Source organism: Schistocerca cancellata, chromosome 3 (assembly GCF_023864275.1).
Source record: "Schistocerca cancellata isolate TAMUIC-IGC-003103 chromosome 3, iqSchCanc2.1, whole genome shotgun sequence".
Taxonomy (NCBI): Eukaryota; Metazoa; Arthropoda; class Insecta; order Orthoptera; family Acrididae; genus Schistocerca; species Schistocerca cancellata.
Genome location: NC_064628.1, coordinates 543784231 through 543802393, shown reverse-complemented (window position 1 = coordinate 543802393; position 18163 = coordinate 543784231). Strand labels below are relative to the sequence as shown.

The window sequence follows — 18163 nt, the reverse complement described above, 5'->3', positions numbered from 1 at the left end:
CCATATAGGACCTGTATCTGACAATTCCGAGATGACTGCGAACTGTTTTGAATGTCGACAGTTTTCCGACGTCGAATTAGGCATAGTAATGTGTTGTGTTCGTGATATTTCCATATTTTTGTCCCTCACCCCGCCCCCCTATCATACATGATAGCAGACAGCAGATTACTGTTGGAAGAGATTTCGCGTATTTAACTTTTACTCAATGCTTTACAGTATGTAAATATGTAAATTTCACACTCATTACTTTCACTATGGGGGAACGCTTCCAACTGTCACAAATTCGAGGAATGGTCCGTTTATTAAATCCTAATTAATTTTGTGTCCATACTTAGGCAAAAAAGCTCACTGGACAATATAATAATCATCTGGAGAATCATCGCACTAATGCTGTGTAACACTTCCTCAAAACTCGATGATTACCAAAATATCGAGAGGAACAGAGTCCATAAGTTTATTCAGGAATACCGTATTTAGGTAAAACCACTCATTGATGGTTGGATCCCATAGAGCTACCAAACTGCAGGGATGTTGACTGCTACATTTCATCCACTGATCCAAATAGTACCTTTTATTTTCTATGGGATTAAGATGAATGGCTTGATGGGATTACAAGGACGAAACTATGTAGTGATGGATTCCTTACTCCTTTGTATGTCAATCAGGGACTAGTCCCCAGCAAGGAAGGACACAAAAAAAACCAAAGAACCCTGTTATTCCCGAGAATCAAGAAAGCAGACAGAAACAAGTGGAACTGAGAAAGCGGTAAAAGGGTGAAGGTGGGAGAGCTGCCCGGCCAGAAAGGAGCTGGAGGTCCCTGGAAATGGGATTGAGGCTTGGTGATTTAACGGGCCAGTCGAAGTGCGTTAAAGTGCCCGAGTGTTCGTTTACCAGAGACGTACACATGTAGCCATGTGAACATAGATGTTGTCTTCTTGGAAGATACGAGTGTCCACAACATGCTCATCCAGATAACGTCAAAGTAGTGGCAATACTTCGTTACCGATAACGTTGAAATAAACTCCCTGGATCATGTCCTGGGTAACTTGAATGAATGGAGCCAAGTCATGGTACGAAAAAAAAAAAAAAAAAAAAAAAAAAACAGAAACACCGTAGAACCACCTCTGTCCTGAACTATTCTCTTCACGCATTTTGGGTTAAACGCCTCACTGAACTGTGTGCGTTCGTAATGCCTTGCATATTTTGAAAAAGAAGCAAAATTGCGACTTTCCGACCACACCACTCGTCTCCATTCCGCTACTGCCCAATTTCTGCATTGTATGATCCAACGAAGATGTGCTCTTTTATATGCCACTGCAGGCGATGACCTTTCCGGCGTATCTGACTGCAAATGTCCACTGCATGCGGATCCCTCCGCACTGTTAGCGCAGAAGCTGTTTGAGATGGACTTGCGTCCTGTCGGATTTCAAACCGACTGTCATTGACATGACGTGACACTTGTCTCCAGTTCCTGTCGATCAGGATCTTTTTACAATCATTATTCTTCCGCCATATTACATAGCTTCGAGTGGTACACCCAGTTGTACAGTTCGCATTAATACTTAAGCAATTGGGGCACCTTACTCCACGACGCGATCATGCACGTGTCCATACACAGTAGCTCATTTCTCTCATTTTATCACGTTTTCATGTCGATCCATCTTGCTGAGGTGAGGATGGTCTTTTAATGTAAGAGGACTAGATAGCTCTGTGACCGCCATACGCAGAGAGATTGATCGAGTACTATGCGCGAGGTCTTAGAAATATGTATAGCGTTGTCTGGTATAATTTGATCGTCTTTATGTGTTCGAGAATTAAGTGTGAATGGATGTGCTGAGCAGTCATCTATGAATGGTCGCAATGATACTTGCAAAGTAGAGGATGTATGGATTAGCTATGATACTGAAATTAAGAAAACAAGCTGTCACATGATTGGCCAGTGTTGGAATTTCTGTAAAATTTTTCGCGATATCAGCTGTGATGGATAATATTACAGTAGATCGGTGGTGTCTTATCCATCGCATCTGTGCATAGGGTACAACATAATGATTGACTGACAATGCTTGCTTGAGTTGGGGGAGAAATTTTGGTTGATGGACCGCAACTTCCAGGGTTGCTAGCACCGAAAACGGTCGTCCTGTACTTGTGTGCAAAAATGACCAACAACTAGAAATTGAATGCAGAGTTATAAACTATTCGGTCACTGCGACATATGAGTTTAAATGTAGAGGTGGTCAATCACTTTCGAGGGAAGTGGCTACAACGCCAGCAGGCCCTTCTATTTTCCTTGTGTTGTGGGTGTCCTTTATTTAAAATCATTCAATGTTATGCTATCGACTGTAAGAATATGATTTATAAGGTGCAAGGTATAGTTTCCCGTGAGAGACTGTGCATCAGTCTGTGTTAGTGTCTGTTTCGAATCAGATAATGACTTCGAAGTCGCGACAGAAAGACGAAATGCTCGGCAGTGTGCAAAAGCGTGTTAGAAAACACTGTTTGAACAAGGGCCGGAGGCAGCTTCTCTTTCGCTTAGAGTATGGGTGATCAAACTTTAAAGGGGTCTCTGCAGCGTGTGTGTATATTTAATATGATCTTGTTCATATAGGCATTTGTAGTCTGAGGTGTTGGATTTGGTGAGCTGTTAGGAATTCTTGGATGGTTTCACTCTGAGTTATTCGGGGGGGGGGGGGGGGGGGGGGTATTGTGAATTCCGTTTGTCCATGCTGGAGGTGGATTGCATTAGTGCGTTCGTGACTTTTTCACTGTTTGATGGTAGAGGATAAAGATGATAGGGTGTTGAGGATCTGTTGTACTTGTACCTAGTTTGAGGCTTACAACATTGCGCGCATTTCCAGCGAATGGTCGAAACAAGGTCCTGTTGTTGTAACTGAGATCGTTCTGTTTATAGACAGGTTGCAGAAGGTAATAGATATGTCTTTCGCCGACTTAAATTGCAGAGATAAGATTGGTGAAGATAAATGCATACTCACCTATGCTTAGAAAGGGAGAATGCTTTTTTATTATTAAGTGAGTTTTGGCAGAAGTGAATATGGTTTTATATATGCGAGTGGAAATTGTGAGCGAAGGGTGAATGACGTCGGGTTCGCTGGCTGGGAGAGACACTGTTTACATGTCCTGTTGGAGATGCAAGGGGGAGATAGAGATCTGCGATATTCAGGAATCCATTTGTGCACTGTATGTCGTTAGACAACAGCTGGAGAGCAGGTATAGCGAGAGCCCACTTCAGCATTCTGGTCCTAGGGGCTGAGTGAACGGCTGTTTAGATGGACAGCTATGTGGCTTTGACATGCGGCCGCCGGCGCTCGGACACTCGCTTTGTAAGGCGCTATGGGATTAGTTTGAGCATTTAGTACTTGTTTCGGTGGTTATTGGATTAAGAACTGTAATATTGAAGGTCATGTCCTCAGCGGGACCACTGTGTAATTAAGTAAGTGTGTTTACGTATTTGAAGATATGTTTCGCGAATGGTGACGTTAAATTGATGGCGCATTTTAGCTACCACTGTAAAAAAATAGCTGTCTGCTGCTGAAAGAAAGAAAGAAAGGGATGACCTTCCCCCAGACCTGATGGATGAGTTATTAGATAAGAGCAAGTGATAGTTGAATGATGCTATGTGTTCAGATATAGTAGTCTCTAAACGGCGGGGCGAGATTTTTTTAATGTGGAAATTTATGCAATCTATAGATAGTGATATTCGACCGCTAGTGACAATAGTTAATAGCGGAAAAATAGGTACAAATCGAGCGGTGGCAGAATGTTGCAGCAATGGTAATAATATTTAATTGAAGGTGGAGGTGGTAAATATGGACCAGGCTTTGAATATTGTCGTATGTGCTTGATGCTCTGTATAAAAGTTTGACTGTTTAATTGCGTTTGGTATTTCTGGGTGTGTGTAAAATTAATTTTACTGTTGAAAGTGCGAGAAAGATGAGTTGATTGGTGTTTAGATAGAGGCTACGTTTGTAATTCGAGAAGAGGGGATGAGAATGGTAAATTGATTGATGGGCATGGTTTGTGGGGTGATATACACTCCTGGAAATGGAAAAAAGAACACATTGACACCGGTGTGTCAGACCCACCATACTTGCTCCGGACACTGCGAGAGGGCTGTACAAGCAATGATCACACGCACGGCACAGCGGACACACCAGGAACCGCGGTGTTGGCCGTCGAATGGCGCTAGCTGCGCAGCTTTTGTGCACCGCCGCCGTCAGTGTTAGCCAGTTTGCCGTGGCATACGGAGCTCCATCGCAGTCTTTAACACTGGTAGAATGCCGCGACAGCGTGGACGTGAACCGTATGTGCAGTTGACGGACTTTGAGCGAGGGCGTATAGTGGGCATGCGGGAGGCCGGGTGGACGTACCGCCGAATTGCTCAACACGGGGGCGTGAGGTCTCCACAGTACATCGATGTTGTCGCCAGTGGTCGGCGGAAGGTGCACGTGCCCGTCGACCTGGGACCGGACCGCAGCGACGCACGGATGCACGCCAAGACCGTAGGATCCTACGCAGTGCCGTAGGGGACCGCACCGCCACTTCCCAGCAAATTAGGGACACTGTTGCTCCTGGGGTATCGGCGAGGACCATTCGCAACCGTCTCCATGAAGCTGGGCTACGGTCCCGCACACCGTTAGGCCGTCTTCCGCTCACGCCCCAACATCGTGCAGCCCGCCTCCAGTGGTGTCGCGACAGGCGTGAATGGAGGGACGAATGGAGACGTGTCGTCTTCAGCGATGAGAGTCGCTTCTGCCTTGGTGCCAATGATGGTCGTATGCGTGTTTGGCGCCGTGCAGGTGAGCGCCACAATCAGGACTGCATACGACCGAGGCACACAGGGCCAACACCCGGCATCATGGTGTGGGGAGCGATCTCCTACACTGGCCGTACACCACTGGTGATCGTCGAGGGGACACTGAATAGTGCACGGTACATCCAAACCGTCATCGAACCCATCGTTCTACCATTCCTAGACCGGCAAGGGAACTTGCTGTTCCAACAGGACAATGCACGTCCGCATGTATCCCGTGCCACCCAACGTGCTCTAGAAGATGTAAGTCAACTACCCTGGCCAGCAAGATCTTCGGATCTGTCCCCCATTGAGCATGTTTGGGACTGGATGAAGCGTCGTCTCACGCGGTCTGCACGTCCAGCACGAACGCTGGTCCAACTGAGGCGCCAGGTGGAAATGGCATGGCAAGCCGTTCCACAGGACTACATCCAGCATCTCTACGATCGTCTCCATGGGAGAATAGCAGCCTGCATTGCTGCGAAAGGTGGATATACACTGTACTAGTGCCGACATTGTGCATGCTCTGTTGCCTGTGTCTATGTGCCTGTGGTTCTGTCAGTGTGATCATGTGATGTATCTGACCCCAGGAATGTGTCAATAAAGTTTCCCCTTCCTGGGACAATGAATTCACGGTGTTCTTATTTCAATTTCCAGGAGTGTATGAGTGTCAAAATAGGGTTGAGGACGTTTGTGTATGTTGATGGTGGGACGGTTGTGATGTTAGGTGCGGTAGGAGGTGTGAATTAGATCCTATTTTAAAAAAATGTTGTAAAGTAAGAATAATATTGAGAAGGTTTTTAAATAGCTGGGGACGCGACGAGGCGAGAGTAGGGATGTGTAGTTATGTTTAGTTAAAGGACCGTGTAATGTCGTGTGAGGAGCAAAGTGCAGTGTGCTACAGTGTCATAGGAGGTAAAGACAGGTGCTGCTATGATGTGTCTAGCGTATGGAGGCTGTGCTTTGGAATTATGCTACGTTGATATAAAGTTGACTTTCACCCGCGTTCGGTGGTCGCGCCTCGGGATCGCGGTCCTGGACGGACGTATGTGTGTGCTTTGACCGCTGACTAGCGCGTTGACCGCGGCAACTCATGCTTGCGGAAGCCGAGCAGGGGATGTGCGAGGTCTGAATTCAGACGGATGGGTGACTTCACGATCCTGTGGGCATGGTGCAAAGTGGAGGTACCTGCGCACGTGTGCTGAGTTATTTTGCGAGCGGATCTGCAGGCTCTGCTACGTGTTATTAGGATAGTTTACGAGTACTGAGCGTATCTACACATCTGTGTGATGTATTATTTAGTAGCAGTTTGCTATAGTGTGTAGTGAAATTATGATTGGGTGTGTGTCTGTGGGCTGTGCAACATGGCCCAGGGCACATCTGGGATTGGTGTTTTGTGATAGCGTGATAGATACACTGTATGGTTAAATAAGTTGTTCGACAAAAATAAATAGAGTGTTCTCAATGATTACACGTGCCAGCAGTACAGATCAGAGTGATTGGTTTTCCGTCACCATCTCAGTTGCATGCGAGTAGTAAATGTTTTCCCGGCCTCGTTAATCGAGTGTGTCAACGAGTTATGAGCTATTCTGAGAATAGATGTGAAGGCAGGTCCAGACCTGAGACGTCGGCGGTATACATGAGAAGAACAATGCAGCTTTCACGTGTGTCGGCTGTCACGAGCGCTCGGAAGCTGAACTTGGCTGGAGACTCTGGAATCCCCTTCCCCGCCGAGCGCACACGTGCGGAGCCTGCCTTGGAGCGTAATCTAAGGCGCATAGGCGATATCATTTTCTCCGGTGATAGGTGCGAATGCGACTGTGTTGAGTTCATGTTTGGGGGAGGCCGAGCAGAGACTTTTGGTCGGTTTGGCAGCTGGTGGTGTTTGGGTGCGTCTGTTGCACTATTTTGCGAGCATGTCTGTGCACTGTGCAGTGCTTTATTTGGAGAGTTTAAGAGTACAGAACTCGTCTGCTGATATTGTGTACTGCATTATTTAAGAGCTGTTTGCTATTGTGTGGTGAAATTAGTTGTTTACGTGTTTGTGGCCTGTGTCAGACGACCACAGTGGGATCAGTGCGGGTGTTTTGTGACAAATATACTCCACGACTAAATAAAAGGGCTCCAAATAAATAGAGTGCAGCCCTTCCTTACTTCCCCGAGCAGCACAGCGCAATCTGAGCTGTTTTTGCGCAATAACGGCAATCTGGTCAGAATGTGAGTAGAGAAACAACTGGACAAATTTATCTGTAGAGGAGTTACAGGTCTGGACTGGAATGAATATCTAGATGGGTGTGCTTGTGTTGCCAAGTGTAGTGCACTACTGAAGTTCAGAAACTGCCTTATGTGAGCGTTACATATCGAAACCTATGAGAAGTAAAAGTTTCAAAAATATATCTCGCAAATAAATAAAGTACACGCGTTCCTCCTTCCATCAGTCTATGCACTGAAATTATTTCCGAAAATTAGCAGTTGTTTGGCTATTTGGAGGTAAATGTTTTGCATTATTTACGAGCGGTTCACATGTCTGTAGGCTGTGCTATGAGTTATTTTTAACTGTTTACAATTAGCAAGCTTGTGTCTAGAGACAAGTAAGGCTGACCGTTTGTGGCGGGACCCTCAGGCATCGCTCGCCGCCAACTACCTGGCGCGCTGGCGGTGGGGGCTGTGCAGGCACCATTGGTCGTTTGACGTCAGCCGACCAGGGAGCGGGCTCAGCCGGCCGCGCGTACGTCAGCTGCGCTCTGGAGTTTCGCTGTGTGAGCATAGAGAAGTCAGTTGGGACACACCTGCATGACCGTAATGTCTGAAATAAAGAGTCATTTTCCAGGTATTTACAGAAGGCTATGTCCGTCGCGTGTATGGAGGGTGTGTGACGTAAGCGGGGCGGCGGCGCAGCGATTGTACAGTTATTACGCGCGTGAGGGCGAGTCAATTAGCGGGCGGTCAATTGCGGTCCAAACATGTTGTTATATAGCCGCTGTGACGTCAAACTCGACAAGTTCCAGCGTGTCCAGCAAAAAAATGTTTACGACGTGGGAGCGATCACTGGGCTCGCCCCCCACGCTGGTGGCCGGCCGCCTCACGTGACAGCCGTAGGCAGTGTCTCCACACGCTGGCCAGGGGGTGGCGAGGATTTGAACTAATTCAGTTGGAGCGCGGACGTCGTGGTGACTGCACTGCGATATCAAAGATGTGTGTGCTGACTGTGTTGGAGAACAAGTGATGACCGTACTGCTTGAAATAAAGTCTTCAGTCTCTTTCCCCCTGCAAAATCAAAGGACGTGAAGTACGTTACTATAAGAGCAGTGTATTATTTAACGCGATTATGATAGGCTACGAGTGAAAAAAAAGATAAGTGACGGAGAAAGCTCGTATGTGTGATCAATTATGGTGTTGGGATTTGAACTTGTGATAGATTTTTGTTATGGATGTAAGGAAAATGGCTTCCTCACCGAGAAAATAGGACATCTTGAATAAATAATAAATGATAATAATACATAGAAGTACAGTTTTCGAGAGAATATCGTGTTGGAATTTGAATTTGGCGCAATTTTCTAGTGGATGTAGGCCTATAATAATAAATGATAATGAATGATAATAAATGATAATGAATGCTAATGAATGTTAATAAATGATAATGAATAATAATAAACAAAAGTTAGGTTTTGCAGCCATTATCGTGTTGGAATTTGAATTTGGAGGGAATTTTCTAGTGGAGGCAGGTCAATGATAATAAATAATAATAAATGATAATAATAAATGATAATAAAAGATAATTAATGATAATAAACAATAATAAATGATAATGAATGTTAATAAATGGTAATCAATAATAATAACAAAGACAAGTACGGTCTTTGCATGAATTATCCTGTTGGAATTCAAACGTCCCGTCATTTTTTTTCTTCTGGAGGCTTAGGTTAGTGGACGTAGCACAATTGGACTATTTCCCTGCCAAAATTCAAACTTCCTGCCATTTGTTTGGAAGTTAGGTTATTGGACGTAGCACAATTGGACTATTCTCCCGCCAAAATCCGCCATCTTGGATGACGTCATGCGCTGTTGCCGAGTCTACATGCTGCCATCTTGGATGACGTCATCGCCGCCATCTTGAATAAATTTGGCAACAATGGAGAGTGGGGTGACACCCCCCTTGTCCCCCTACTCCCAGCGTGAGCCTAACTTTCGATAATTTACACGTTCTGCAACAATTGTATAGTGCACTTTTCTTGATACTTGAGGAAACTAATCACGTAACATCGAAATGGTAAGGCGTCTGTTCTCTCTCACTTTTTCATCAATTTCTCCACAAAATCGTCAATAATGACTGAAGGTCACCCACGTCTTTCCTCATCACCCACATTTGTCCAGTCATCTTTAAAAACTCTCACCCATTTCCATATCATCCTATCGCTCATAATGTTTTTCCATACACTTCACTGATCAAAACGAATGACCGCGTGGACTTCACAGTCGGTTGGATTCTCAATCAGAGGAGACGTTTCAGATTCAAACAAACTGAAACACGCCAAATAACTACGTAGTGGCGTCTGTAGCTTGCCAACTGAGTGCAGTTCACAGCGCGCATGCGCCCAATGCCGACCACTGCGCTGCAGCGGCGGAATTTCAGAACATTACCGAGTTTAAAAACACGCCTCGTTTTAGCAGGTGTTGGCCATTGTTGGGATGCAGACTTATAACAGAGCTCAGTACCATTATCAGAGCAACAATAGGCCAACAAGCCTATTCAAGTAAAAAAAAAACACATTTTTCCCCGAGCTACATGAATATGTTTATCTTGTTTATGAATTTCGTGGAAGTCATAGAACAGCCCAACAAGGTTAAAAGCGGTTGTAAGTGCACTAAACTGTGCAGTGTACAGCAGAGACCAGGCATTAGTTAGTATTTTCAAAATGTTCCTAAGTTTGGAAGATATCGAGCATAGGAAAATCTTTGGAGATTACTACCAGGTCACGATTTTTAACAATTATAACATCGAATTAGTGATTTCTGGCTGGTCCTAAAAATGAAACATCATGGAAATCAAAACATAAATTCAGATCTTTTAAAGAGTGATTGAGATGGTAAGTGGATTTAATAAAGTTTAGTGGCTTCTTCTATGAGTATGACACCTGCGTCAATGTAACAATGATCATGATCCATGCTGTTGTGCTACTGAGGCTATTTATAATCATTTTCAATTTAATAGATGTTTGTAAGAAGAAATGATGTCTAAAAATCTGCGCAGAAAAAGTTTTTTAATTCTTGTGTTTCCTCACGCAGATGTGTTTCTATTTTCAGACTGACTATCAAAGCTAAATGTCCGATGGAACTAAGGAACTTCCCTATGGACAGACAATCTTGCCCTCTTATCCTTGGCAGCTGTAAGTATATTGAAAATAGTATTGTCTTTAAGAAATAAACTTCAATAAACGTTTGAACGATTTTAAAATAAGGTGTGCATGTTACTGTCTGTAGAATCCAGAGTGTCATGTAGTTTCTGACCACCATTGTTAGTAGTTACTAGCTGTCTGTCTCCTGCAGTGTCATCCTCGTGATGCAGATACTCATGAGAAGGCAGGTTTCGCTTGCTTAACCGCATTTGCCATGATCTTTGAGGCATTTAAACTCTCTCGCTTTTCTGCACTGACGTGGTCATAAATTGTCATGGGGATGATTTATGAAAAAGTTTAATCGATTTAGGGTGACCAATGAATACTTAGTTAAGTGCGTCTACTGGTAAGAGATTCATGTTCAATGTGTGCACAAAAAACGAAAGAATTTACGGGGGTTGAATGAAAAGGATTGCCTCCACCTTCGTTAGTTGGGTTTGTGTGGAAATATTTTAATAATTCCACATAATCACCAGCCAATTGGATATATTTCTGCCAACGATGAACAGGTGTTGTGAAGCCGTCACGGAAGAAGTCGACACTCTGTTTCCGCAACCACAGTCTCACAGTTCTCTCAACGTCTTCATCAGAGGCATAATGATGTGCCCGCAGACCGTTTTTCATTATCGGGAACAGATGAAAGTCATACGGTGCTAAATGTGGACTGCATGGAGGATGCAGTACGGTGGTGAGATTCAGTCTCTGAAGTTCTGCTGTGGTGGCGCGTGAAGTGTGTGGTTTGGCATTGTCATGCTGCCTAAAAACATTTACCTTTTCCTTTGGACCCTTGCTAGCCGTCGTTTCAGATTTGACAGCGTTGTTATGTAACACTGAATTTATTATTGTTCCACGATCAAGGAAATCAACATGGATAAGACCATCTGCGTCCCAGAACACGGTGGCCATGATTTTTCCAGCTGAGGGCTGCGTCTTGAACTTCTTTTTCTGGCGCGAGTCTTTGTGTCGATATTGCATAGACTGACGTTTCATCTCCGGGTCGTAATGGTGTACCCACGTTTCGTCTTCTGTCACAACTGAATGGAGAAATGCGTCGCCTGCATTCTCGTAACACGAGAAGAGTTCCTGGCAAATTTCAAGTCTGAGCGTTTTCATTTCAGGAGTCAGCATCTGGAGTACCTATCGTGCACAGATCTTCGGATAGCAAAGCAAAGCAATAGTGTGTCTCACACGTACTTGTGAAACGCCAATTGTGCTTTTCTCTCTGAGTGATACGACGATCGTCCTGAATCAATCTGTCAAAATTTTGCTTGTGAAACTCGGTGGTTGTTGTCTCAGGACGTCCAACTCTTTGTCACGCAGGTCGGATGTTCCCGTTTCGACATCTTTAAGCTTACTCCCCCAACGACGCACAGTACTCACATCAACACAATCACTATAAACTGCTTTCATTCTCTGATGAATCTCCTTTGGGTGACACCTTCTGTTGTCAAGAATTCAATGACTGCACGTTGCTTAAATCGCATTGACCGACCGTCTGCGCAGGGTTCCATACTTTACACTGTAACAACACAGCCGTTCATTGCTAAAGCTTCCCGCCGACTGGAGCTGTAGAGAAGAGGCTACGGAACAAGCCGATACCTGCCGCATACCAATGCTGCCAACTGTTGAAGAGCTACGAAGGTGGATGCAATATTTTTCAGTCAACCCTCGTACTTTAATACAAATCACATCGGACAACAGCACATTTTCTTTTACAAAACTATTCTGCGTATCCATCACCACCAATCACTAGCAGCCATTGAATTTTAGTGGTGCTACGCAGGCTGTCAACGTGGTAGGTGTAGCCCCCCTCTCTGCCACTGCTTGTCAGATTTAGTCCTTGTTTTCACATCGCGCCCTCTGTCTGCACAGAATGCCTTTTGATATGACTTACATTATAACACTTGTGACTCTGATCTTTGACTCAAACGAGTCAATTGTTTTATGCATGCATGTATGCATGTCCGAAACAACAGGCACTGCAGCATCAGGCAGCAAATTTCAATTAAAAGTGCCTTCCCCTCTAAGGGCCTGTACACCAGTAAAGTCATATGGTGACAGGTACTCCTGCAAGTCTGTTGGATGGTAACTCACTCAAATGTACTGAAGATGCTATTTATAGCTGAAACCTGTATAAGCAAGAATAACAAAAAGGCCGTGGGATTGCGATTGACTGCTGTGTTCCTATCCTTCCAATATTTATTAACGAATATAAGTGTTCCAGACAAGTTTCGATAAACTAATTTCATATGGGAAAGCTCTTTTTATTTAGAAATCCACAGTTAGTGTAGAATCAGTTTTAAGTCGTGAGATTCATACCTCAGTATGAAGTTCAGAAGTACTTCGTCACCTGCATGTCTTTCAAAACTTTTGTCATTGCACTGGTAGGCGTTTGATTGCAAGTAAATCAGTGGCGGTGCAATTATAATGCTGAACAAAACTTTTAGCAAATGTTTCATTTTTTATGTACACGTCTGTTGGTTTACAATTGGGTATTAAATGTGCTCATTAAGTCATCCAACTACTTTGAGCAGATGGTGTTTTGTGTGGTCTCCGCCAACAGTGGTTATGATTCTAATATGCAGCTCAACTTCACTAATATATGTGTAACAGTATCGCGCGCGCATTGCTACCTGAGTCACCTCCCCTCTAATGTGAGCCCAGTTTATGTGTGCATGTCATTTACAGCAGCGATTGTAATATGTGACCCGCAATTATTGGATATTGTGATCTTTCCCTTGTATGGAAGAGGGAAAAGTTATTCATTTTGAAAGTGACGTTAACAGGAGAATGTGAGATTCTTCAGCTTTCCATACACCCGGATTTATGCAAACAACACATTTCTGTTGAGAAATACCTTAACTGAATAAAGTACAACTACGGTGTTAAATAAAGAAATATTTATGTGATCTTGGCTGCTGAATGCTTTTAGTAACTGCAGAGTACCAGATTTGAGGGTGCTCTGAGAGGTTACATGTAATGGTGTAAAGAGAGCTCAAATGTGTATAGTAGAATTTTTGAAAATTCAGTTTAAAATATTTGCATGAGTAAATTGGGTTGAATCATTTCTATGAATTCTCTTTTATGCATAGCTTAAACACTTGTAATTCTATACCAAATGAAGTTTTGACACTTTTGCATGCCAACATCTTAACTTCAAATAAAATTCTCCAAGCCCTCAACTTCTGAACTATTCACAATATCACCCAAGAATTAAATTTCTGTTCAAACAATGCATTGCATTACTTTCCTGTACCAATTCTTATCTTTTTAGCAGGTTGTAAATACCTGCACTCGTTTCTTAGTTTATTTAGAAAAATCATAAGAATGTGCAAGATAATTTGATGCTCATTTCATTAAAAACAAAAAAATCTGCTTCTTATTCTACTCTCTAGAAGTGGTTCATAATATTTACGTTACACTCGGATGTCTGATATAATCACTGGTGTGACTAAGTTATATTTGATTGTTTGAAACTGAGCTGCTTCATCTTTGATTGTTTTTAGTAAATCATCTTCACTCCAAGCTGAACAGGTTTAAATCTGTGTGTCATAGCATGTTCCTCTTCACTGTACCTCTGTTTTTATCCAAGTATAAAGAATGGATATCGTTCAAAATTCTGTTGTAGTGCCTATTCTTAAAGACCGTTTATATTGGGACTATCGTTCTACAACGCAAATTTAAGGAAGTCTTGCACACGGTACAGCTAGGTCAATGTGGAATCATACAGTTGTTCAAAATCTCTTGACTGAAACTTCTTTTTCACCAACTAAGATTTTGGCAGCATCTCTACAAAGACTATTTTTCAGTTAGAGATCAAAATCTGTCTACAAATCACGACATGAAAGCGATAACAATATTGGAAAACGAGTCCTGTTGATTCACTGGACCAAAATAGCAGCAGAAAAACATATCGCACCATACACGAAATGACAGCTTCTGAAGTAAAAGTAATCTTCTATGCAATTGTAGCAGCAACACAATTGAGACTTCTTATTCATGTTGCTCTTTTAAATACTATTATTTTCAGTTTTTTGCACAAACAATTACGAAAGGTCTAACGGACAGAGATTGTTTTCTTCAGAAATTTATACTACAACATTTGGCTATCGATTAATTTATTCCATTCTTTATCCTGAAATTTCATTAACTTGTGTTTGCACTTATACTCCTTAAAATTCAGTATTATTTAGCACACTAATTGTTTAATTTATCTTTTTATAGCCATTACTCTTGCCAGATTAAATAAAAAATTCCACTATGTTCCATGATCTTTCTCCAGTTTAGTTTCAAACAGCACAATTTTAACTTATATTGATGACCAACTGAAAATAAATTATTTCCAGAAATTCAGGACGTAAGAAGAAAATATATTTATTATTGAGTTCTTCGTTTACTCAATCTTTAATGAGTCATAAACGATTACAAAAAGATTGCCGCTGAATCTCGAGACATATGTTTCTGGCTTAGAAACGTATGAAACTGAAGAAATGTGTGATAATATTAATTAGCTAGTCAAATATGTTAAAATAGACAAGAATACAGTCATAACGGATGCAGTTGTCGGTGAAGATACGAAAAAGGAAATACCGAGAGAGTTCGGCCTCGGCAAGTGAAGTGAGATGGCAGAAGTATAAATAGAATTCTGTGCTGTGTTACTTGTTGCGAATATCTTTATCGAGAGCACGTTGAGAAGGAAGTAGGCATGTAAGAGGATCAAAGAAAATATCCGAGTGACCTTACTTTGTTAAAAAAGATTCAGTGACCAAATTAAGAACTGCAAGAGTTATCCAGGTACTGACATCGTAATTGACCATAACCCAGTACTAATGAAGTTTAGTTGACACATAATATGGTAACGAGAAAGCAGGTGATAATTTGGCATCTAGATAAGTCGAAAGAATTAAGATTTCGACTGCATTGGAATAACATATGACAAAAGAAGAATGTGACTTTCAGGAGTTATGGTATGGAAAAAACAATATAATTCCCGTAAAAAAGCGTGGTAAATGAAACAGCCAGCCATGAATGATGGATGACTAACTGGAATTAGTGAAGAAACAACGAAAACAGAACAAGGTTGAAAGTGACCGTAATATCGGTCATTCAGAAATGAAAGTACCTGATAATGGAGAAAACTTAAAAGAAGAGTAGATAGTGAACAGATGTTACGCAATGATTACAAAATTGAGAAGGATAACATTGATTTTTTTGTTAACAGAATAATATTCAGTTTCTCTAAGTAGTATAAAATGAGAGTCACAGTCATTAGAGATGCGTAGTTGGCTGAAGCAGACAATAAAGTGAGAAGATGAAATCAATACTTGGAGAAACGTTACAGCAGCCCATAAGAAATTGGTACAATTCAAAATTAGGTCGTGGAGTAAGATGGTAGTTGGGGGAAAGTAAATGATTTGCTTTGTATTTTAAAAAGCTTTCTTCTCATGGTTATAAGGCTAATCGGTTGAGCAGAAACTATATTAGCATGTAAATGAGATTTATAAACTGGGGATCGGATGAATATGAACAGTATCGAATATTAGTGAAGTATTGCATCAAAAATTCCACAGGAATACTTTAGCCAAGACTGGGAAGAAAAACTGAATGTAGATCAGAAGAGGATCAGTTCAGTTCTAGGAGAGGCAGGGGCAATAGAAAGCAATTATAGCTCTGCGGCTATTAATAGAAGGCAGATTCGAAAAAAAGACAAGAAAACGTACATTATATTAATAGATTTGGAGAAGGCGTATGTTAATGTTGAATGAAAGCAAATATGAGTATTTTCAGCTCTTCGTCAGTGTAGTATCAGATATAGTGATGAAAAGTTAATCTGTTTTGTGCGAAGGAGATTGGACTGGTGAGTACTAATGGAACGACGGGAGAGGCCAAAATGAAAAAAAAGTATAGGACAAGATCATCATTTTTCGTCACTTATATTTAATTGTTATGTTGAACTGGTGATGAGGAAGCAAAAGACTTTTTCGATGGATCGCCGAAACTGTGAGTAGCTACGCTTGCTTATGGCAATAATATGCGTATAAACCAAAAAAACTAAGATAATTTGGTGAGAAATAGATGAACAAGCTGGATAGCTAAATTTTCAACATGGCAAACCTCTTGCAGAGTTGAAACACTTTCGCTAATCACGGAAGCTGATGGATAAAGAAATAAGATGCATGAAACACGTAGTAACTAGGATTATACAAGACAATAGGACTTATTTCAAAAAGACACAATGTTCGAGTAAGGAGTGAAGACGTCCTGCAATCGGTCAACAAGAGGAAACGTTTAATAAAAAAATATAATTAAACGAAGACAGAAAATCATCACTGGTGAAAACGGTAATTGAACAAATGGAAGGTGATAACTGCAGTGGGAATCCTAGATACCAGTACCTAAGGCAGGTCATTAATAATATACGATACGGCAAATGTGCTGAAAGGTGACAAGCGATGAAAGTGAAAGAATAGACTACTGTGCCAAACCAGCCTTAGGATGGATGACCACATCAACAGTAAGCATGAGGAGTATGAGAGAGGAGAGGATGGTGGTAATGTCCACCGCCTTGCAAAGTGATCACGGATCCCAGTCCTACCACAGTTTTAGACGAGTGCGTTAAATGTGCCGTCACTGTCTAGCTTTTGTGGATATAATAGAATATGCTGGATATGTGAAACCTTCAGGGTCAAAATTATACAAACAGTACGGGAACCTAAACAGATTATTCTGAGATACGAAATATCTTCGATGTACCTTTTACACATATCTGCTATTTCATCTGTGTTAAGTAGTGGAATTGCTTTTGCCCTTTTAACGTTGACGCCTTTGCTATTAAATTCTCCGGAAGTTATTTTGACTTTCCTTTATGTTAAATCTGTGCTTCGGACACTTCTTTTTTGAATTGTTCATTTTTTTATCTGCAGCCCTTTCGCTTCCCTGCACTTCATATTCATTTCATTTCTGAGTGTCTTAAATTGCTGTATTCCCATCTTTTCCTGATCATTGTTGTATTTTCTTGTTTCGTCGATCAGCTGCAATGTTTCTTCTGTTGCCTACAGTTTCTTCGTACCTGTTTCTTATACTTGTCTTTGTCTGTACAACATCTGTAAATACCGTTTTTAGAAATGTCCAGTGCATGTTACCTATCGAATTTTTAAGCATGTGATGAAGCGATGGCAAAGAGCGTGGACACACTTGCTGTTGCAGATGCTTACACGACGAGGCACCTGGTGTACCAGTGGCAGTCGGAGGGCAGCGTCAGCTTCGTGGCCGGCATGGCGCTCTCCCAGTTCGACCTCATGGGGAACCCGCAGAGGAACCTCACCTACAAGCGGCGAGAAGGTCGCTAACACCCTCTCACAAACATTCGTCTGAGTTTCAGACGTTTCAAAGCATTACGGATAGTGGCCGACACCAAACTTTTTTTGTTTGCAGGAGAATTCTCCGTCCTCCAAGTGAACTTCAATCTCCAGCGCCACACCGGTTACTTCCTGATACAAGTCTACGTACCTTGCATCCTGATAGTGGTTCTCTCGTGGGTATCCTTCTGGATACATCGAGAAGCAACTAGTGATAGAGTTGGACTGGGTAATACTCATAATAATTGTACTGATATATCTCTCAAAATAATTGTAGTGAAGTGTTGCAAACCTTTGGGGTCAGAACTATGCATATGGTAGAAGATTCTGATTATTTTGAGATAAGAGGCTACTGGTCAGAATTTAATATAAAGTTTCCTATTGACATAAATAGCGTACACCTTACAACAACGACTTAGCTCATAGCAATTGTTCAAATAGAAGACCGTCAATCCCAATGAACGTGCATAATTTTTTTTGCACTTTGTCACGTATAAAATCCATGCAACAGAGCTGTATCAATCTTCTTTATTACTATTACCGGTTTCGATAATTCACTACCTTCTCGGAGTGAAAAGATTAACATTGCTCAATGTCATAAC

The 18163-nt window shown here is 42.0% G+C and overlaps 1 protein-coding gene across 1 annotated transcript in view; it reads left to right on the top strand.

The window, feature by feature from the left end:
• Positions 1-18163, top strand: part of LOC126175378 (gamma-aminobutyric acid receptor alpha-like) — a 205716-nt gene that overhangs the window by 149322 nt on the left and 38231 nt on the right. The window contains exons 4-6 of the mRNA XM_049922149.1: positions 10112-10194; positions 17410-17544; positions 17638-17790. Of these exons, the coding sequence (XP_049778106.1) occupies positions 10112-10194; positions 17410-17544; positions 17638-17790 (371 nt within the window). The remainder of the gene's footprint in view (positions 1-10111; positions 10195-17409; positions 17545-17637; positions 17791-18163) is intronic.